The 22,894-nt window shown below is 38.7% G+C and overlaps 1 protein-coding gene across 2 annotated transcripts in view; it reads right to left on the bottom strand.

The window, feature by feature from the left end:
• MLLT3 (MLLT3 super elongation complex subunit) overlaps nt 1–22,894 on the bottom strand; it is a 291,192-nt gene that overhangs the window by 128,946 nt on the left and 139,352 nt on the right. For both annotated transcript variants that reach the window (XM_061425188.1, XM_061425189.1), the window contains exon 3: nt 374–456. In XM_061425188.1, coding sequence (XP_061281172.1) covers nt 374–456 — 83 coding nt within the window. The remainder of the gene's footprint in view (nt 1–373; nt 457–22,894) is intronic.

Genomic DNA, 22,894 nt, shown 5'->3' with positions numbered 1-22,894 from the left:
ACAATTCTTCAAAAGTCTCAAAATTCTAGAAGTATGGAAATGAGAAAAAGATCATTTCACTGAAAAGCCATAATTTCTCTTTTCTATTTTACAAACATATATTAATCTTCTTTTTCAAATTGACAATCACTCTTCTCTTAAAAGAGACATTTAATGAATTTCACATAATCTGACTCCTCAGAACTGAAATTATCTTTCTCTAGCCACTTCCTCTTTATTTAAGGACAACAATAGCCAAAATTCCTAGAAGATAAATTTAACATTTTTTAAAAACCATCTGGTGATCAAAGTGCTTATAAATCAAACTATTTTAAACATTGTTTGGTTAATGAAGGATCTTCTATTGAAAGATTAATGAGTAAAGATTACATACCTTGTTTTTAAAATAAACCTCAATTGGCAAAATGAAACCAGCATACCCAGATTCTTCTACTTTGTAAGGTGGATCTTTGCACACTGAAACATTAAAAAAAAAAAAAAAAGAATATGTGAGATGAGAGTTATAGGCAAAAAGACATTCTTCTTTCCTTTAAAAACAATAAAAAAATAAATAAATAAATCCCATCCTTCCACCTACATCGTTCTCAATTTTCATGCCACCTGGCCAAGCCCCAGCTAACTCTGAGTTATTCTTTATTTCTTGTTTAGAATCTACAATAATAATCAGATCAGATCAGATCAGTCACTCAGTCGTGTCCGACTCTTTGCGACCCCATGAATCGCAGCATGCCAGGCCTCCCTGTCCATCACCAACTCCCGGAGTTCACTGAGACTTATGTCCATCTATAAATCAAATACATTAATTATTTATCCAAGTCTTGATAAGGGATAGAGCATCAGTGTCGGCCACGGTCATGAATGACTTGACCTCAGTTGTTAAACCCTGCCCTAACGCTTTAGGGAAACTGAGGACAGATCCTTGTGACCCAAAGCTTGAAATCAATTATCAGTTTCCTAACAAACATACTATCTATGTCTAGTCTGTGATGTATATCACTCTACCCCAAACCTCTCAGTTCTCTGAGATATCCTAATTTCCATATCAAAAAGTGGCAAGATCACCCTCCTTCCTTAGAAAAATCCCAAACCCAGTATCTCCCAATGTCATTAAGACTCACTATTCTCCATTACCTCCACCAAAGAATATTTACTGAAATATTGTGATACATATAAACACTTCAAATCTATTTATATCATAAGAATATATAAGAAACAATACGGTTTTTGTATTCTTATGAAGAAAGACTTATTTAGACTTGGGAAATGAGATATGCCCTATGAGCTAAATATGATTCACCCCACTAAAATTTCCATTCATTCAAAATCAATCACAAGCCAACTGAAACTATGCTAGCTAAGGCTGCATATTGGTAGTCAATATCACAAAGAAGTCGAAATGTACATGTTGTACATCAGGACCATACAGCACATAACCCAGGTCTGCAGGGCTCCAATCTACCTTTTCAACCTTCCTCCTTTTGTTAGCCACCAAACCTCTTATGCTGGATCCAACTGCACTGATTCACCACCAACAGGCCCAGTATTTCCCACCTATGATCGGTCCTCTTCCTGTCTCTCATTCTTTGATTCTACTCTTATTATCTTCTGCTAGTTCCAATCCCAGTTTCCTTATAAAACCTTTCCAGCCCACAAGGTACTATCATCTCTTCTCTCTTTACCTTTCTGAAGTATTAACTGTCTGAAGCACTGATTTGACACTTAACAGACTTCCTTTTTATCATATATTCAGGGACCTCATCTCTAATTCCCTTTCACTCCTTAAGGACAGAAACATTTGCTCAGGAACATGAAGAGTGTCCAGGGCTCGGGTACACCTGGATGCCAATCTGGGATCCATCTCGAATTAGCCAGGCCACCTTTGCAAAGTTACACCAGTCGTCTGAGCCTCAGGTGCCTCATCTGGACCATGTAAGGGTCAAACAGGATGATGTATGTGGAAGACTCAGCAAAGGTCCTGGCACACACAAGTTCTCAAGATGCGACAGAAGCGAGGCAGGAGCTCTAACCTGTATAATACCCAATGGTCACATAACTTTTTCCAATGAAAACAGAAAAAAGAAAACAAGTACAAAGCCCTGGATTTGGATTAGAAGACTGAATTCCATGGCCCTGGACTAAGGATTCTCTAGACAGCTCCAGCTCCATTCCTTTTAAAAGGGAGGGACAGGTATACAGTGCTATATTTAAAATGGATAACCAACAAGGACCTACTGTATAGCACAGGGAACTGCTTAATGTTATGCGACAGCCTGGACGGGAAGGGAGTTTGGGGGGAAATGGATACATGTGTATGAATGGCTGAGTCCCTTGGCAGTCTACCTGAAACACTATTAATCGGCTATACTCCAATATAAAGTAAAAGTTTAATGTAAAATAAAAGAAAGGGAACATGAGTTAAATAAACAATTTTTAAAAGAGAGAAAGAACACCATGCGTACATTGTAAGCACGGCTGTCAAGACTCAAGAAGATTACATATGTGGGGAAATACAAGTCTAAGGCATTTTTAATGCAGAAGATGAGGACGATGTACCTAAAAATTGGTTAGACATTCCACGAATACAAATACGATTACAAACAGTTATACTGAAGACAGGATTTTAACATTAGGCTATCTCCTGTAGCCCACTTTAGGAAAATTTCCCCAAACTGACATCAGAAGTAAATGATGAATGAGGCATCTCACCTGACCTTACAAGTTTCTCTAATAAAAAATGAAAAAAGCAAAAGGACTCAGAGTGGCTTCAGCCCATCATCCACTGACCACCTGCCAATCTATCATGAATTATCAAATACCCTGAACGTTGAGTGGTGGCAGGATGCCACTAAATGCATGGGCACCCCACCCCACCCCACCCAGAAAGCATGACATTTCCAGGCTGCAGAGCCCCTTTTCAGAACAGCAGTTTCACTGGCCAGGTTGCTTGGGATTTAATCATGCCAATGTCATTTGAAGGAAGTTTATTCCGTGGGCTGCTATACATGCCAGAGAAGTTATAGCTGTTCCTCTATACACCCTTTTGTATAATTCATTTTCTCTGTTCTGCATGCAAATTGCTCCTATTATAGAAAACAGCTGTTAATGAGCACATCTTATAGTTGACGGTCTTAGTTTTCTTTTTTTCCACCCTCTAAAGGAAATGATCTGTTATGTATTACTATTCCATAGAATCCTGGTTTTATAAGAAACTGTTTACCAACTCATACCTCAATTATTTTTAAATGCAGTATTTTTCATCAAAATGAACAATGTCTGTTGAATACCCTGAGTTCTTAATTAGAAGCAAACAACAGAAATGTTTTATTCACAGTAAACAGGACAGAAAATCAGTAGCAGTGCAAATACAAACTTATAGTTCTAATAAGAAAAAAGTCAAATTGGGGGAAGTAGTTTGGTTTATTTATTCAACTGTTTTATAATCAGAATCATTAACACGAGTCTCTAACCCTAAGAATCTATTAAGATCTATGTAATAAGATGCCAAATGTCATAAGTTATTGAGGGTATACCCATCTTTAGAAAGCCATCAAAATTTTTAGGTGACAATAAAATGAGAGATTCATATTCACTTTTAAATTATATGCATTAATTAAGTAGAAATCACTGGGAACTCTTATTCCTGTCGAAATCCAGCCCAGATTTTAGCTCTTTCAGAACGTCTTCCTGTTTTTCTTCCAAGCTTCTCCTGCTGCACTTATGAGGCAGGCTGATAATATTCATTCACCTCTCAATAGACTAAGCAACATAAGGTCAGCAACACCACCATTATTATTTGAGCACCAAATAATAGGTGCTCAATAAATGTTGAATTGAATTTCTTAAAGATTCATGCCACTCTTGATTTTGGGGTTAGTCAATGCAAACTTGGAAAAGGCAATGGCACCACACTCCAGTACTCTTGTCTGGAGAATCCCACGGATGGAGGAGCCTGGTGGGCTGCAGTCCATGGGGTCGAGAAGAGTCGGACATGACTGAGCGACTTCACTTTCATGCATTGGAGAAGGAAATGGCAACCCACTCCCGTGTTCTTGCCTGGAGAATCCCAGGGACAAGGGAGCCTGGTGGGCTGCTGTCTATGGGGTCACACAGAGTCAGACAAGACTGAAGTGACTTAGCAGCAGTAGCAGTAGCAGCAATGCAAACTGGTATATGTAGAAGAGATAAACAAGACCCTACTGTATAGTATAGCACAGGGAACTATATTCAATATGCTGTGATAAGCCATGATAGAAAAGAATACAAAAAAGAATGTATGTATACATGTAACCGAATAACTCTGCTGTACAACAGAAATTAACACAACATTATGAATCAACTACATTTCAATTAAAAAAAAAAAAAGACTCATGCCACTCTGCTGATCTACCATTGCTAAAGAACTTGCAATTCCACAAGCAGCAATGAACTGATATTAACCAGTCAAATTCCTCTCCAAACTCCCTACAATCAACATAATATTATAAAAATGGTAGAAGTGATCAAAAGTGTTGCCACAGAGAGGTTTTCTCTTGAAAGTTGAGTATCTAATGTGGAACTGGTTCTAACTTTTGTTAAGGACATGCCCCAGCTGCCCATCGATAATTATTGCTTTTACTTTATTCATTGTGCTAAGCTTGATAAAGGACAGAAATGGTATGGATCTAACAGAAGCAGAAGATATTAAGAAGAGATGGCAAGAATACACAGAAGAACTGGACAAAAAAGATCTTCATGACCCAGATAATCACAAAGGTGTGATCACTCACCTAGAGCCAGACATCCTGCAATGTGAAGTCAAGTGGGCCTTAGAAAGCATCACTACGAACAAAGCTAGTGGAGGTGATGGAATTCCAGTTGAGCTATTCCAAATCCTGAAAGATGATGCTGTGAAAGTGCTACACTCAATATGCCAGCAAATTTGGAAAACTCAGCAGTGGCCACAGGACTGGAAAAGGTCAGTTTTCATTCCAATCCCAAAGAATGGCAATGCCAAAGAATGCTCAAACTACCACACAATTGCACTCATCTCACACGCTAGTAAAGTAATGCTCAAAATTCTCCAAGCCAGGCTTCAGCAATATGTGAACCGTGAACTTCCTGATGTTCAAGCTGGTTTTAGAAAAGGCAGAGGAACCAGAGATCAAATTGCCAATATCCGCTGGATCATGGAAAAAGCAAGAGTTCCAGAAAAGCATGTATTTCTGCTTTATTGACTATGCCAAAGCCTTTGACTGCATGGATCACAATAAACTGTGGAAAATTCTGAAAGAGATGGGAATCCCAGACCACCTGATCTGCCTCTTGAGAAATCTGTATGCAGGTCAGGAAGCAACAGTTAGAACTGGACATGGAACAACAGACTGGTTCCAAATAGGAAAAGGAGTTCGTCAAGGCTGTATATTGTCACCCTGCTTATTTAACTTATATGCAGAGTACATCATGAGAAACACTGGGCTGGAAGAAGCACAAGCTGGAATCAAGATTGCCGGGAGAAATATCAATAACCTCAAATATGCAGATGACACCACCCTTATGGCAGAAAGTGAAGAGGAACTCAAAAGCCTCTTGATGAAAGTGAAAGTGGAGAATGAAAAAGTTGGCTTAAAGCTCAACATTCAGAAAACGAAGATCATGGCATCCAGTCCCATCACTTCATGGGAAATAGATGGGGAAACAGTGGAAACAGTGTCAGACTTTATTTTTCTGGGCTCCAAAATCACTGCAGATGGTGACTGCAGCCATGAAATTAAAAGATGCTTACTCCTTGGAAGGAAAGTTATGACCAACCTAGATAGCATATTCAAAAGCAGAGACATTACTTTGCCAACAAAGGTTCGTCTAGTCAAGGCTATGGTTTTTCCTGTGGTCATGTATGGATGTGAGAGTTGGACTGTGAAGAAGGCTGAGCGCAGAAGAATTGATGCTTTTGAACTGTGGTGTTGGAGAAGACTCTTGAGAGTCCCTTGGACTGCAAGGAGATCCAACCAGTCCATTCTTGGAAGGAATGATGCTAAAGCTGAAACTCCAGTACTTTGGCCACCTGATGTGAAGAGTTGACTCATTGGAAAAGACTCTGATGCTGGGAGGGATTGGGGGCAAGAGAAGAAGGGGATGACAGAGGATCAGATGGCTGGATGGCATCACTGACCTGATGGATGTGAGTCTCAGTGAACTCTGGGAGTTGGTGATGGACAGGGAGGCCTGGTGTGCTGCGATTCATGGTGTCGCAAAGAGTCGGACACGACTGAGCGACTGATCTGATCTGATCTGATCTGAAGCCCTCTAGAAAGGAAACATACTAAACGCTCTCTGGTTTATGTAGAGACTGGGTATTACCATGGCTTTGGGCCCAATGTCCCTTCCAGTTAGACTCCTCTTCCTGCTTCCATTGCACCACATCAGCGCCCCTAAGAAAAATGAAGCAGGTACTATATGGCCATCTTGCTGTCCCCAACTGCTCTGTGCATCTGGGATTAACGTCTAGGCTGGGCAAAGCCCTGCCACTGAACATAGCCAAGACTTTACATTCCTGACATTTTGAAAAGAACAAGAATCAACAGTTGGATTTTTTGTTTTCATAAGCACATGCATCATGTGTGCATGCACACACACACACAGAGATTCTGCCATTGCTTCCATTCAGCCCATTTCAAAACAGGTATTTCCAAATTTAAAAAAAAATGTTTTCCCACTTTCCTTATTTCCCTGAAAATGTATTAAAGATAACATCAGGCAATTCATGAATTGTATTGTTGAGTTGTTTTTACCTTGTTGACTTTTTTTTTTCAAATTAAAATGCAATTATGAAAATCTAATTGTTTTCTATGCAATAGAGAACAGCAGCCACAAGAGATAACTGCCCAAATAACTTTCACAAAGTTATAAAGAAACAGCTAGATATAGTTAGCTAGCTGGGCAGATGTGAAACACATGGCTGCCTCCTCAGGATTCACCACTCCAGGACCACTCAAACAGACCTTGGCTGGAAAACCTTCAGCCAATGCTGCTGCTGCTAAGTCGCTTCAGTCGTGTCCGACTCTGTGCGACCCCATAGACAGCAGCCCACCAGGCTCCGTTATCCTTGGGATTCTCCAGGCAAGAACACAGGAGTGGGTTGCCATTTCCTTCTCCAATGCATGAAAGTGAAGTCGCTCAGTCATGTCCAACTCTTCGTGACCCCATGGACTGCAGCCTACCAGGCTCCTCCGTCCAGGAGATTTTCCAGGCAAGAGTACTGGAGTGGGGTGCCATTGCCTTCTCTGTCAGGCCACTAGGACAAGCTTATTATATACAAGTCCCCTCCTGAAAGTGTTAGTTGCCTAGTCATGTCTGACTCTTTGCGACCCCCTGAACTGTAGCCCACCAGGTTCCCCCATCCCTGGGATTCTCCAGGCAAGAATAGTGGAGTGGGTTGCCTTTTCCTTTTCCAATGCATGAAAGTGAAAAGTGAGAGTGAAGTCGTTCAGTCGTGTCCGACTCTTAGCGACCCCATGGACTGCAGTTACCAGGCTCCTCCATCCATGAGGTTTTCCAGGCAAGAGTACTGGAGTGAGGTGCCATTGCCTTCTCCAATACTCTACAACAAAAACGGCCCTGTCCCTCTTCTGGGTTCAGCCTTTTTTTCTCATTGATCCCATTAGCTGATCCTAATATACAAGCTATGATCAAGCCCCACCCTCACACTAGATTAATTCTGTGCTTTCCAATGGCTAAGGTTGTGTCTCAGGCCTCTTTTCATCTCTGAACCCAGCCTACTCTTTATGAAACACAGTAGAATTAATAAAATGTAACTTTAGTATGACCTCAAAGGAAGAGATGGAGCAAGCCTGGAAGTTGAGAAGAAATGCCTGGGTGGCAAACAGAAAGTATGAGCCTGAGTTTTGCCTCAGGAAAGGAACAGCATAACAGAATAGTCAGTATAAGAAGAAACACTGAAGATGATGCAGACAAAAACAGGTAATATGGAAGAAGCTTATATACTTCCATAGAGAATTCATACCATACACACTTAGAAATTCACATCCAAACCCAGGGAGGGTAAAATGGATAACATATATAAAAAAAAGGGATTGTTAATTTTGAATGTTACACAAAACTCCTAGACTTGGAGTAAGAGTTCACAACTCCAAACTGGCTATGTTGAAAAAATCTTAATGATCATACATAAAAACAGCTTCGTTGTTTAGTAACTTGGGATCTTTATGTATAGACTCAGAAGATCCATGATTCTCTCCAGAAGAGGGAGAAAATAGACAATTTTTTAAAATGTATACACATTTCCACCTTTCGGAGGAGTTACATCACTAGCCCATCTAGCTGAGTTAAATCAATACATTTCATCTGGAGAAGACCTAATCACCTTATTAAAATAAGACCCCTTTCATAATCATTTCTTCAAGGATCATATAACAAGCCAGCAAAGGAATAGAAAATGGCAACCCACTCCAATATTCTTGCCTGGAAAATCTCATGGACAGAGGAGCCTGGCAGTCTACACACTCCATGGAGTCACGAAGAGTCAGAAGACAACTGAGCACACATGCACACACACACAGATTGCAGGATTTTAGTTCCCTAAATCCCCTACACAACTGTGAAAGCACAAAGTCCTAACCACTAGACTTCCAGGGAATTCTTGCCATGTCTTAAGATGTCAGTTATCTAGGTGCAAAATTCAAAACACTACATCATATACTTCAAAGTTGCAAAAGGCTGGATTTTAAATGTCCTCATCACAAAAAAAGAAATGAAAATTATGTGATGGAATGATGGCGTTAGCTGATGCTATGGTGGGAATCATTTTGCCATATATAAACGTATCCAATCAACATGCTAGACACTTCAAACTTACATAATGTTATATGTCAAGTATATCTCAATAAAACTGGAGGGAAAAAATTAGCCAACAAAATACAAAAACTGCCTAAAACAACATATCATTAAGAAATGTTAGGAAATATTAAATATAAGTCTTCAAGCTTATATCTTTCACTAAAGTTGATAGCGCTGACACCAGTTTGTCCCAAGTTCCTTCAATATAACTCAGTATATAGCACTGCTTCAGTTGACTGGCCCAGTGAAAACACATATCCCAGCTAATATGATAAGAAAGAGCAAAATTAAATCTTCAGAGAAAGTTCAACCTAGAGACAGACCTAATTCTTTTATTGAGAATTATTAAATCAAGAGATCTATCTTAAAGAGACTATCACTTTTAAAGTTAAACCTTGGGCAAAATATTTTTCAGAAAACCATATTGCAGAAAGTCCATCAGGAAAAGCTACATGGAAAATGATCTCTTAGGGAAACTAGAGAAGTAACAAAGAACCTCACAATATGTGGCAGGAGCATCTTCATTTCAATACATACTATCACATCAAAAAATGAAAAAACAAAACTGGTCATTAGAACTGTTAGTAGAAATGTAAGTTTTCAGAGCCACTATGAAAAACAGTATGGCGGTTTCCTCAAAAAACTAAAAACAGAACTACCATCTGATCCAGCAATTCCACCCCCAAGTATATACTCAAAGAAAACAAAAACATTAATTGGAAAAGATACATGCATACCAATGTTCACAGTAGCACTGTTTACAACAGCCAAGATATAGAGGCAACCCAAGTGTCCATCAACAGATGAAAGGATAAAGAAGACGCGGTGTACATATGCCACGTGGAATAGCACTCAGCCATAAAAAATAATGAAACTTTGCCATTACAACAACATGGATGAACCTGGAGGGTATCACACTTGGTGAAGTAAGTCAGACAGAAAACAAATATGTTATCACTTATACGTAGAATCTAAAAAATAAAGTGAGACAAATCAATGAATATAACAAAACAGAAACAGACTCACAGACACACAGAACAAACTAGTGGCTACCATTGGGGATAAAAAAAAAAAAAAAGAGGAAGGGGCTTGATATGGGTAGGGGATTAAGAGGTACAAACTGCTATGTATAAAATAAATGTACTCATAAAAGCTACAAGGATATGTTATGCAGCACAGGAAATATAGCCAATATTTTATAATAAGTTTAAATGAAATATAAGCTATAAAAATTTTGAACCATTATATTGCACATCTGAAACTAAATATAATATTGCTTTTCATTATTTAATCAAATATATTAAAAGCCACTGAAAAATCTCACTTTCTAAAATAATCACCTTGTGATTTTTGGAACAGCATAAGTCACCAGTCCTTGGGACAGTCCTTCAGCATCAAAGTTTTACCCAGTTTTATCCCAGGTTTTACACTTGGCCCCTCTATCACTGAGACTGATACCACTTCTTATTTAGAGGGAAAAAAGGAATGGAATGTCTTCATTAATAAAGTTATCCTACCTTTTCACTTTTTTCAATTATGTTAGCCTAAATAATTCAATTCAAGAGGCACTATATAATCATAGGGCTACAAAGATAAGGCTGGCTTCCCAAATGCCTCAGTGATAAAGAATCCATTGGCCAATGCAGGAGCCACGGGACATGTGGGTTTTATCCCTGGGTTAGGAAGATCCCCTGGAGAAGAAATAGCAACCCACGCTAGCATTCTGGCTAGGATATTTCCATACACAGAGGAGTCTGGAGAGCTACAGTCCATGGGATCCCAAAGAGTCGGACACGACTGAGCAGACACACACAGAGATAAGGCGGAATCCTGCTCTCAAGCAGATGACAGTCTAGCCAAAGACACTGTCCGCTAAGTGCAGGTTCTATTCTAGGGCCTGGAAATAGAGCGATAAACACAGCTGACATGGCCCCACACTTATTAACCTTATGTCCATTGCTGGGAGGCAGGGAGGGCGAACAGGAGAGAAGAAAAAATACATGTACAAGAAAATACTGAGAGAGTATTGGATAATAGGGACTTCAGTGAAAATACAGCAGGCTGATGTGAAGAATATTGGGAGTTCCTCCTTATTTTAGATGAACATTTCCCTCCCTGAGAAAGTGACATTTAAGCTGAAACCTCAAAGAAAAAAACGAGCAGGGTATGTGTTGGCCAGGCAGGAAAAAAAGCCCTATTTATGTTGCTTACAGAGACAGACGTGTAAACAGCCTAAAGAAAGCCTGTCTTTACACCTGCCTCCAGGGCTGCTTACCCGGATTTTCCTCTTCAACTGAGGTGAAGGCTACTTCCTCCTTCCTGAACATTCTCTCCCATTCTGTATCCACCAGTTAACACTCACAAAGGTTTGGCTCTTAGAATCTCACAGTTTGATTTCTCAAATCTTAAATTCTCCCAATGCTATGAACTCCCAAGAAAACAAAACATCTACTTACAACATCTTCATGAAGATCCTTCATCATGAAGGTTTCTTTAGGGAGATAGAATTCTTGGGATTTGTATAATCTAAAGTAAGAGTTGTTTGTTTGTTTAAGTCTGTCCCTTGAAATAGAGCTCCTAAACACAGTACAGAAGGAAGCATCTACACTAAAGAATGCCAACCACAAAAAAGGAGTGGATTTTAAGTGCAATCTGAGAAAAAGAAAGATCATAAGTATAAAGCTACCTACTCAAGGGGAGGGAAACAATGCTGCAAGGGGAAGAAAACCACATGAATCAAGAAACAAAGGAAGAATACAGAAGTGATGACACTCGAAATATTAGAATACAGAAGTTATGATTTTCTCCCTTTCATATTAAAGGGATATTTTTCAACTTAATTTTTTTCTTTTAATAAGGGCACAGTGTGTAAGAGTCACTTTTAAATGTGGTACATCCATCTTTTCATGTAGAGCATGCAATTCTTAATACTTGCCCTTTAAGTATTCAATGCAAAGGATGATGAAGTGATGTTACACACAAGACAGATATCGACTGCATTAGGGTGAAAGAAGTGGCAGTGTGTTATAAAAAATAAACAAATACAGTCAATTAAAGTTAACACTCATTTTGTTTAAAAAAAATATATACAACCGCCTAAAAGATCACTACAACCTAACTTCACAGAAAGTCCAAAAGATAATCATCCCCAAAAGGTCAATGATCCAAATTTTCTCTTCTTAATTTACTTTTGCTTTATTCCCTTTTCAGTAGGGAAAAAAAAAAAAAAAAAACTTTCAGGAAAGGAATCAAAATTGTCCTAACTTTAGAGAAAGAACTAAAAACAAAATTCCTTTTCAGCATCTTGTGGATCCTTCTTTCTTTTTTCTGTTCAGCATTTCGCACAGAAATAGCCTATCTTAAGTACACTAATTGATTTAAGCTCCATTAGATATTACAATGGCATCCCACTCCGGTACTCTTGCCTGGAAAATCCCATGGGCGGAGGAGCCTGGTTGGCTGCAGTCCATGGGGTCTCGAAGAGTCAGACACGACTAAGCGACTTCACTTTCACTTTTCACTTTCACGCATTGGAGAAGGAAATGGCAACCCACTCCAGTGTTCTTGCCTGGAGAATCCCACGGATAGGGGAGCCTGGTGGGCTGTCGTCTATGGGGTCACACAGAGTCGGACACAACTGAAGCGACTTAGCAGCAGCAGCAGCAGATATAACGAATGAAGACAGAATGGGGCAATGCTCATATGATGCCAACTGTTCATACATCGTGCATACAAGAATGCGGTTCCTGTTACACCTGATGATCTTTCAACCTTCCCAAATAAACCAAGGAAAATACTGTAGCTCCACTCTCGTAAAACAAGGGTTTTAAAACTGATTCCAGAAAACCCTACACTCCAGCAGTATGGATTGCTTTCACAAAAACAATAGAGCACTAGCCCCAAACAATGAAAATTTAAATAGCCAAAGGACCAATCCTGAGTTTTAGATACAGAATTAGGGTCCTTTTTATGTGGGAAAAAAAAAAAAAAAAGAAGAAGAAGAAGTAAGCCACTGCTAAAATAAAATCGATATCACTGTTCAAATACACATTACAAAAATTTAACCATATCATTAAAGTTATGATTTTTTTCCTTGCTTCTACTAAACACAGTAGTGACTTAGTGTTTTCTGTCTGTCCTGACTATAAAAGTGAGCTACACTTATTTCTCAGTGCGATTTGCAGTTCTGACATGTCTTTGAGCTAAATAGGGATACATAGTAAGAGGAGAAAACCAGCTTCCACTCTTCTTGAAAGGGTCAAATTTTATAAAATACCTTCTTATTATTAAATGCAGTACTAGTTGTAAGGTACTTCTCATGGTCTCTGAATTCCAGGATTTAATGGGGGAAATAGTACAAACACAAAAGATAAATCAGAATGAACACAAAACCCACTAACAGTCAACATTATAGGTCAGTTCAGTCAGGCGCTCAGTTGTGTCCAACTCTTTGCAATTCCACAGACCGTAGCATGCCAGCCTTCCCTGTCTGTACCAACTCCAGGAGCTTGCTCAAACTTATGTCCATTGAGTCGGTGATGCCAACCAACCATCTCATCCTCTGTCGTCCCCTTCTCCTCCTGCCTTCAATCTTTCCTAGCGTCAGGACCTTGTCCAGTGAGTCAGTTCTTCACATCAGGTGGCCAAAGTATTGGAGTTTCAGCTTCAGCATCAGTCCTTCCAATGAATATTCAGGACTAATTTCCTTTAGGATAGACTGGTTGGATCTCCATGCAGTCCAAGGGACTCTCAGCAGTCTTCTCCAGCACCACAGTTCAAAAGCATCTATTCTCCAGCAATCAGCTTTCTTTGCAGTCGAACTCTCACATCCATACGTGACTAATAGAAAAACCATAGCTTTGACTAGACAGACATTTGTCGGCAAACTAATGTCTCTGCTTTTTAATATGCTGTCTAGGTTGGTCACAGCTTTTATTTCAAGGAATAAATATCTTTTAATTTTATGGCTGCAGTCACCATGTGCAGTGATTTTGGAGCCCAACAAAATGAAGTCTCTGTTCCCATTGTTTCCCCATCTGTTTACCATGAAGTGACGGGACCGGATGCCATGATCTTAATTTTCTGAATGTTGAGCTTTAAGCCAACTTTTTCACGCTCCTCTTTCACTTTTATCAAGAGGCTCTTTAGTACTTATTCACTTTCTGCCGTAAGGGGGGTGTCATCTGCATATCTGAGGTTATTGATATTTCTCCCAGCAATCTTGATTCCAGTTGTGCTTCTTCCAGCCCAGCATTTCTGATGATGTAGTCTGCATATAAGTTAAATAAGCAGGGTGACAATATATAGCCTTGACGTACTTCTTTTCCTATTTGGAACCAGTCTGTTGTTCTAACTGTTGCTTCCTGACCTGCATACAGGTTTCTCAAGAGGTAGGTCAGGTGGTCTGGTATTCCCATCTCTTTCAGAATTTTTCATAGTTTATTGTGATCCACACAGTCAAAGGCTTTGGCATAGTCAATAAAGCAGAAATAGATGTTTTTCTGGAACTCTCTTGCTTTTTTGATGATCCAGCACAGGTTGGCAATTTGATTTCTGGTTCTGCCTTTTCTAAATCCAGCTTGAATATCTGGAAGTTCACGTATAGCTGAAGCCTGGCTAGGAGAATTTGGAGCATTACTTTACTAGCGTGTGAGATGAGTGCAATTGCGCAGTAGTTTGAGCATTTTTTGGCATTGCCATTCTTTGGGATTGGAATGAAAACTGACCTTTTCCAGTCCTGTGGCCACTGCTGAGTTTTCCAAATTTGCTGGCATATTGAGTGTAGCACTTTCACAGCATCATCTTTTAGGATTTGAAATAGCTCAACTGGAATTCCATCACCTCCACTAGCTTTGTTCGTAGTGATGCTTTCTAAGGCCCACTTGACTTCACATTCCAGGACGTCTGGCTCTAGTTGAGTGTTCACATCATCGTGATTATCTGTGTCATGAAGAGTTTTTGTACAGTTCTTCTGTGTATTCTTGCCACCTCTTCTTAATATCTTCTGCTGCTGTTAGGTCCATACCATTTCTGTCCTTTACTGAGCCCATCTTTGCATGAAATGTCCCCTTGGTATCTCTCATTTTCTTGAAGAGATCTCTAGTCTTTCCCATTCTATTGTTTTCTTCTATTTCTTTGCATTGATCACTGAGGAAGACTTTCCTATCTCTCCTTGCTATTCTTTGGAACTCTGCATTCAAATGGGTATATCTTTCCTTTTCTCCTTTGCTTTTGGCTTCTCTTCCTTTCACAGCTATTTGTAAGGCCTCCTCAGACAGCCATTTTGCCTTTTTGCATTCCTTTTTCTTGGTGATGGTCTTGATCCCTGTCTCCTGTACAGTGTCACAAACCTCTGACCATAGTTCATCAGGTACTCTGTTGATCAGACCTAGTGCCTTAAATCTATTTCTCACGTCCACTGTACAATCAGAAGGGATTTGATTTAGGTCAGATCTGAATGGTCTAGTGGTTTTCCCTAGTTTCTTCCATTTAAGTCTGAATTTGGCAATAAGGAGTTCATGATGTGAGCCACAGTCAGCTCCTGGTCTTGTTTTTGCTGACTGTATAGAGCTTCTCCACCTTTGGCTGCAAATATAATCAATCTGATTTCGGTGCTGACCATCTGGTGAGGTCCATGTGTAGAGTCTTCTCTTGTGTTGTTGGAAGAGAGTGTTTGCTATGACCAGTGCGTTCTCTTGGCAAAACTCTATTAGCCTTTGCCCTGCTGCATTCTGTACTCCAAGGCCAAATTTGCCTGTTACTCCAGGATATTCATATTTATCCTGGCAATCTTGATCCCAGCTTGTGCTTCATCCAGCCTGGCATTTCACATGATATACTCTGCATAGAAATTAAATAAGCAGGGTAACAATATACAGCCTTGACATACTCCTTTCCCAATTTGGAACCAGTCTATTGTTCATGTCCGCTTCTAACTCTTGCTTCTTGACCTGCATACAGGTTTCTCAGGAGGCTGGTCAGCTGATCTGGTATTCCCGTCTCTTGAAGAATTTTCCACAGTTTGTTGTCATCTGTACAGTTAAAGGCTTTGGTGTAAATCAATAAAGCAGAAGTATATTTTTTTCTGGAATTCCCTTGCTTTTTCTATGACCCAACAGATGTTGGCAATTTGATCTCTGATTCCTCTGTCTTTTCTAAATCCAGCTTGAACATCTGGAAGTTCATAGTTCACATAGTATTGAAGCCTGGCTTGGAGAATTTTGAACATTACTTTACTAGCATGTGAGATGAGTGCAACTGTGTAGTAGTTTGAACATTTTTGACATTGCCCTTCTTTGGGATTGGAATGAAAACTGACCTCTTCTACTCCTGCTGAGTTTTCCAAATTTGCTGGTATATTGAAGTCAAGAGACACCTGGAGTAACAGGCAAATTCGGCCTCAGAGTACAGAATGAAGCAGGGCAAAGGCTAACAGAGTTATGCCAAGTGAACTCACTGGTCATAGCAAACACCCTCTTCCAACAACACAAAAGAAGCCTGTACACATGGACGGCACCAGATGGTCAATACCAAAATCAGATTGATTATATTCTTTGCAGCCAAAGATGAAAAAGCTCTATATAATCAACAAAAACAAGACCAGGAGCTGACTGTGGCTCAGATCGTAAACTACTTCTTGCAAAATTCAGCCTTAAATTGAAGCAAGTAGGGAAAACCACTAGACCATTCAGGTATGACCTAAATCAAATCCCTTACGATTATACAGTGGAAGTGACAAATGGATTCAAGGGGTTAGATCTGACAGCCTGAAGAACTATGGACAGAGGTTTGTGACATTGTACAGGAGACCAGGAATCAACACCATCCCCAAGAAAAAGAAATGCAAAAAGGCAAAATGGTTGCCAGAGGAGGCCTTACAAATAGTTGAGAAAAGACGAGAAGTGAAAGGCGAAGGAGAAAAGGAAAGATATACTCATTTGAATGCAGAGTTCTAAAGAATAGCAAGGAGAGATAAGAAAGCCTTCCTCAGTGATCAATGCAAAGAAATAAAGGAAAACAATAGAATGGGAAAGACTAGAGATCTCTTCAAGAAAATTGGAGATACCAAGGGAATAATATATTGTGCAAAGATGGGCACAATAAAGGACAGAAATGGTATGGACCTAACAGCAGCAGAAGATATTAAGAAGAGGTGGCAAGAATACACAGAAGAACTGTACAAAAAGATCTTCATGACCCAGATAATCATGATGGTGTGATCCCTCACCTAGAGCCAGACATCCTGGAATGTGAAGTCAAGTGGACCTTAGGAAGCATTACTACGAACAAAGCTAGTGGAGGTGATGGAATTCCAGCTGATCTGTTTCAAATCCTAAAACATTACAGGTAGGGACCAACAAACTGAAAATCTTGGGAAGAAACTAGAGAGAAGGAAAGAGGGAGTCAGTCACTGGGTTTCATTTTGTGTGTTTAAAGAAAGCAGGTATGATACTGCCAAAAGGAGGAAAAAAATTTTAATGAGTGGTAATTATTCTAGAAAAAGCTTAGTAGGAAAAGATTATAGTCCATCTGGAGTGTGGGAGAAACATTCCAGTGGATGGGTAACTTTATTAGGGATTTCTCCATGGTTCTTTTCAATCTTGAGATACTAAGGAAATAAGTTCCCTAAGAGGAAGGTAAAAAAACAGGATATTAGAAAAGAATTAAGCAGCCAGTGGCTAGCAGCTTTAATCTTATTTGGGAATAATAGAGAATCACTTAAAGTTTTTTTGAAAATAGAAATGAAGGTATCCAAGTTAAGCCCAATGTACACTGAGTTGTTGCTCCAAATGAGCCAAGAAAAGGGAGAAGTGCAGAAACTTAAGAGTGAACGTGAAGAAAGAGGAGGAAAAAGAGGCTGCAAGTTAAGATGGTCCTAGAAAACTACTGTATCCCTAATTTAGTGAGAGAATTCTCAAGCGTATGGCCAAAGTTCACTGAAGGAATTGTAAAAATGTTCACTAATCTAAAGCAGAGCCCTTTGAAAACTTTTATCAGTGGGTGGCATTTTGTGGTGGAGGAAATTATTTGTAACATGGAGGTTTATGGTCAAGAGCCAGAGCTTTCGAGAACTCCGTGGTTCAGATCCCACCTTGGACACTCACATAATATATTGTGTTTTCTCAGTTACAAAAGGGAGTCAGTGCTATTACCTACATCATCCCCCTCTTGAAGCTTTAAGAGACCATCCATGCTAAAGGCATAAATGAGATAATCCCTACAAAGCTTTACAACACTTTCTGGAAACTAGAAACCATCCAGTAACCTAACGGTAGTCAAACACAAACCATAAACATTAGAGAACTTCTTTTGAACTTTCCCCAAGATCTTTCCAAAAAACAGATTTAAATTTACATACTTACCATCAGTTTAATTAAACATTCTGGTTTTATTTTGAGCCTTAGGGATTCTCGACAGGGATAGATGAAAGAGGAAAATATTCTTCACTTTGGAATTCTTTGGACTCAACTCACCACTAAAAGTCCTCACAGGAAGTTCACAGAGTCGTCCCACCTTCAGACTCATGAAGCCTAAACTAGCACAGATTGTGAAAAAGCCATAAAGCTTCTAAGGTTATGTATGGGCTTCCCTGCTAGCTCAATTGGTAAAGAATCCGCCTGCAAGGCAAGAGACCCAGGTTCGGTCCCTGAGTAGGGAAGATCCCCTGGAGAAGGAAATGGCAACCCACTCTGATATTCTCTCCTGGAAAATCCCATGGACAGAGGAGCCTGGCAGGCTACAGTCCATGGAGCTGCAAAGAGTCAGACATGACTCTTAGTGACTAAACCACCTAAACCAAGGTTATGTATTATAAACAGTAACACTAGAATACAGTACTAAAACAAAGCAACAGAAAAGAGAAGCGTAATCCAAATTTGAGTCCTGTAGTGTAGTAACAGATAAATTAGCCAGAAATCAAGAGATGCGGTTATGGCTTCATTTCTACCACAAATTTGCCATCTGACCTTTGGAGAGTTTCTTCCACCACGCACACTGGAGCTCTTCTGTGGTATAAAGAGCCAGGCAGCTTCTAGATCTACAATTCTGTTATTCCAAAGACAAGTCATATATGTAACTTCTATTCTGACTTGAAGGCAAGTGCATTTTACCTTTTAGTATCTTCCTTTAAACATAAAACATCTATCAGCTAAATACCATATATCTGTTATAACATAACCAGGAAATTGGGACAAAACAAAAGAACAACAGAAACAAAAGAGATTCAGAATCACACTTGAATTATTAAGAAGGTTTCATTGTAAGTGCTTTTCAGAAGAGAATTTTTATTAGACCAGTAAGTAAATAAATCCTGGATTTCTTTAATAGAGGAAAAAAATTCTATAAATTAATTTTTTGTTTTCTACTTTCCATTTTGATTATGAAGTCAGACTAAATCTACTGAGTGAGAGCCTGTTTTACCTGCATAAATCAAACTAGAAATTCAATTCCTCGGGAACTTGACACAATTGAGCAATAGCAGCAGATCGGCTCAAGTTATTAAGGGATGAAACATCAGAACATACTGGCAGCATTTATGAGAAGCATCATGCTTTTAAAAAGCTGAAGTCAAAAATTAAATCAACTGTTTGCACATTAGGCGTAACACATTATGTTAAAAAAAAAAAAAAAAACCCTTGAGTGTTATGATTTTACTATATACTGCACTTGTAACACCCTTGTTCTTGATCACACTGAAACATATTACATTGCTTTTTAAATAGAATGCACCCTGCCACAATGTACTCAATATTAATAGTATTCCAGAACAACATGCCCATATGAAAGACAGGCTGATGAATAGGTTTATGTCCTATTCAAGGAGATGAAACAGCTCAATGGCAAGATTAAATAAGGCTCCTGCCAATGACTGAATCTTAAAGTCAAAGAGAAGAACACAACTCAAACCAAATGTTACAGGCAAAGGTCAAACAAGAGAATAATTAAGACCCTAGCTTGAAGAGCTAGCTAACGTTCACTCATTCAGTGTAAATCAGAAGAAAAATTCCTCCTCTTAAAGTGGGACTATAAAAATTTTTACTGAGTCGGCTTCAGAGATCCATTATAAAATTGAATGAACGAAGGTGAACTAAGTCCCCAAATAACCTTTAGAGGAAACCACTCCTATTATGGAACTATTACACCTTAAATGCAAAATTCCCTAGTGTCACATTGTACTTTAAAAATTTATTCTAGATTTATTAAGTATCAAATATTAAAAGAAATAAGAATTTTGCTAAGAGCCTTGATTAATTATTTTGTAAAACTCTATTATAAGCCAATTCATTTATATAAAAAGAAAGTTTATAAAGAGTAAACCAGCAGTTTATGTTTCCAGGGGTTTTTTTGTTTGTTTGTTGACTTGATTTTCCCGCCACTAGCGACTTCCCTTTCACTTTTCACTTTCCTGCATTGGAGAAGGAAATGGCAGCCCACTCCAGTGTTCTTGCCTGGAGAATCCCAGGGACGGGGGAGCCTGGTGGGCTGCCGTCTATGGGGTCGCACAGAGTTGGACACGACTGAAGTGACTTAGCAGCAGCAGCAGTCCCAACCCATTTTAACAGGAGATTTAAATGGATGAACGTATTTCTATCTACACACACTAGCTACAGAATGGAAACACAAGCCCAGCTATATGAAAATCTGGGAAGTATAAAATAGTGCTAAAACAATAAGAAAAAAGAAAAGTTGCTTTTCAAGCTAGTAAATATTTTGCAGGCATTGTAATCCCATCTGGAGAAAAGCTTACTACATTGAAATTTATCGTGGGAAAATAGGTACATTTGTGTTTTTTAAAAATCATTCTCTACATGCACTGTCATACCCTATTTTGAAAACTCACTATCTAACTTGTTTCTCTTCCAAATAACCATATTTTTGGACAATGTCACTGGTATCACCTAATAAACTAAGTAAATTACATGAATTAATATGCATATATCCCTATAATGCCCATGGAGTAAATACAATCAATAAGAGAAAATACCAAGAAATCAAATAAGCTTTCCTGACTCTATCAATTTCTTTTCCCTGTTATTCTATTTTCATGAAGAAATGCTGGTAGATAAAATCTAAATCCATCCAACTATAGTTTGGGCTCAGGGAGGGTGGAAACTAAACAACAGAACTGAAAATATCATAGGAAGAAGTTTTTAATGTTTTATAATGATGATTTATTTATAAATAAATACATTTGTTCTCACACATACTCCCACCCGAATAAACACATACCTTGTATTGCAAATAAGTCATTTTCTTTCTTATGACAAATAGCAGTAAGATATTTAGAGAGAGCAAATTTCAAATAATTTCTTCCTCAGAGATAATAATAAAGGTATGATTTATTTAACACCTTTCACCAAGTCCCTGAAAGATGGCTGATGTCAAATAAATCTATAACGTAAGGAAATAAGTAGCACAAGAGCCCTGCCAGCCACCCCTTTTTACAGATGGAATATGACAACTTAAGCAATTTACCCAGAGGTCAGGGAGCTAATTCCTGGCATTCAATCAATAGATATTTATTAATGGCTTCTATGCCCAGCACTCTGTGCTGAATGCTTGGATGAAAAGTATTATCTTCTTTTTGCTTATTTGCACCTTCTCATTTTTCTACAAAAGAAAAAAAGTCTTGTACAATAAAAGAAAAATGTTTAAAACAACAATAATAATGAGATGCTGAATGAATGTGGAGAAGAACAAGGTATCTGGAATATGAAACATTTGGAAAGTAAGAAAAAGTGACATCAAAGTCTCCCATCTGCATGTCCCTTCCAACACATATACCTTTTCCTATGAAAAAAAATGCAATATACCAGTAGTTGAATTTTATAGAGAAACCTAATTTAGAGCTAGCAAATCTGTGTTCTTTGTCTCGCTCTGACATTTCCTAGCTGGAATAATTAATTTTAGGCAAGTTACTTAACTTCTTTCTACCTCAGATTCTTCTATCCATAAAAATTTTAAAAAGTATCACTGTGTAGCTCCAAAGTAATATGTAGGTGGTCATGAGAAAATCATCTTATAACTGCTAAATTCCTACAATTTTGCCAACAGTTATGCATATTTTCACTGAGTAGGGACAAAGGAAAGGTGCCATTTAGACAAAATTTCTGACAAACCAAGAGTTTGGTGTCAGAGATATTACAACACAGCCTCTGTCTGCACTTATGAATATCTCCCATCATTTCATGCTTTCAGTCTCTAGTAGAATCTGGATATTATGCCCCTGCCAACAATGTAGCAGGGAAGATAAAGACCTTAAAAAATTAACAGATTAGGATAACATGATTCTGTTAAACTATTAAAATGAATGATATAAATTTGGAAGTTTCTTAATTAATTTCATGATTAATTTGGAAGTTTAATTAATGATTAATGATATGAATGATCTAAATTTGGAAGTTTAATTCCTTTACCAATATAGCTTACTTGGACTTCATATTTTATGAAATGCTTTTGTTATATCTCCATGGCTTTAACCCTGGTTTCATTTAGATAACGTGTACGCCTGTCAAAAATAATGGTTTCTTGAGATTCGTTTTGATATTAAAAATTCAGATATCATTTAACTCTACTAGGATTTTCAGTTTGCCTAAATTTGTTGAGATAACAGAAACTATATTAATAAGCTGTGTACTGTGCTAAGTGTGTGTGTGTGTGTGTTGCTCAGTTGTGTCCGACTCTTTGCAACCTCATGAACTGTAGGCCACCAGGCTCCTCTGTCCATGGGATTCTCTAGGCAAGGATACTAGAGTGGGTTGCCATGCTCTCCTCCAGGGTATCTTCCCAACCCAGGGATTGAACCTGCATCTCTTATGTCTCTTGCATTGGCAGGCTGATTCTTTACCACTAGTGCCACCTGAGAAGTCCATTAATAAGCTAACATGCAAATTTTTCAAATCATCAATAGATTCCCTATGTGAGTTATCTGGGGTGGTTCCCACCATTATCACCATGGTCTAATTATTTCCAACAAATGTGCTACTGGCCATTCATTCATTCCTTTCATAAACACTGCACACATTACATACCACGACTAAAAATGCAAGCATGAAAAAAAATG

This window comes from Bos javanicus, chromosome 8 (genome assembly GCF_032452875.1).
Source record: "Bos javanicus breed banteng chromosome 8, ARS-OSU_banteng_1.0, whole genome shotgun sequence".
NCBI classification, from domain to species: Eukaryota; Metazoa; Chordata; class Mammalia; order Artiodactyla; family Bovidae; genus Bos; species Bos javanicus.
This window is presented reverse-complemented; position numbering and strand designations above follow the sequence as displayed.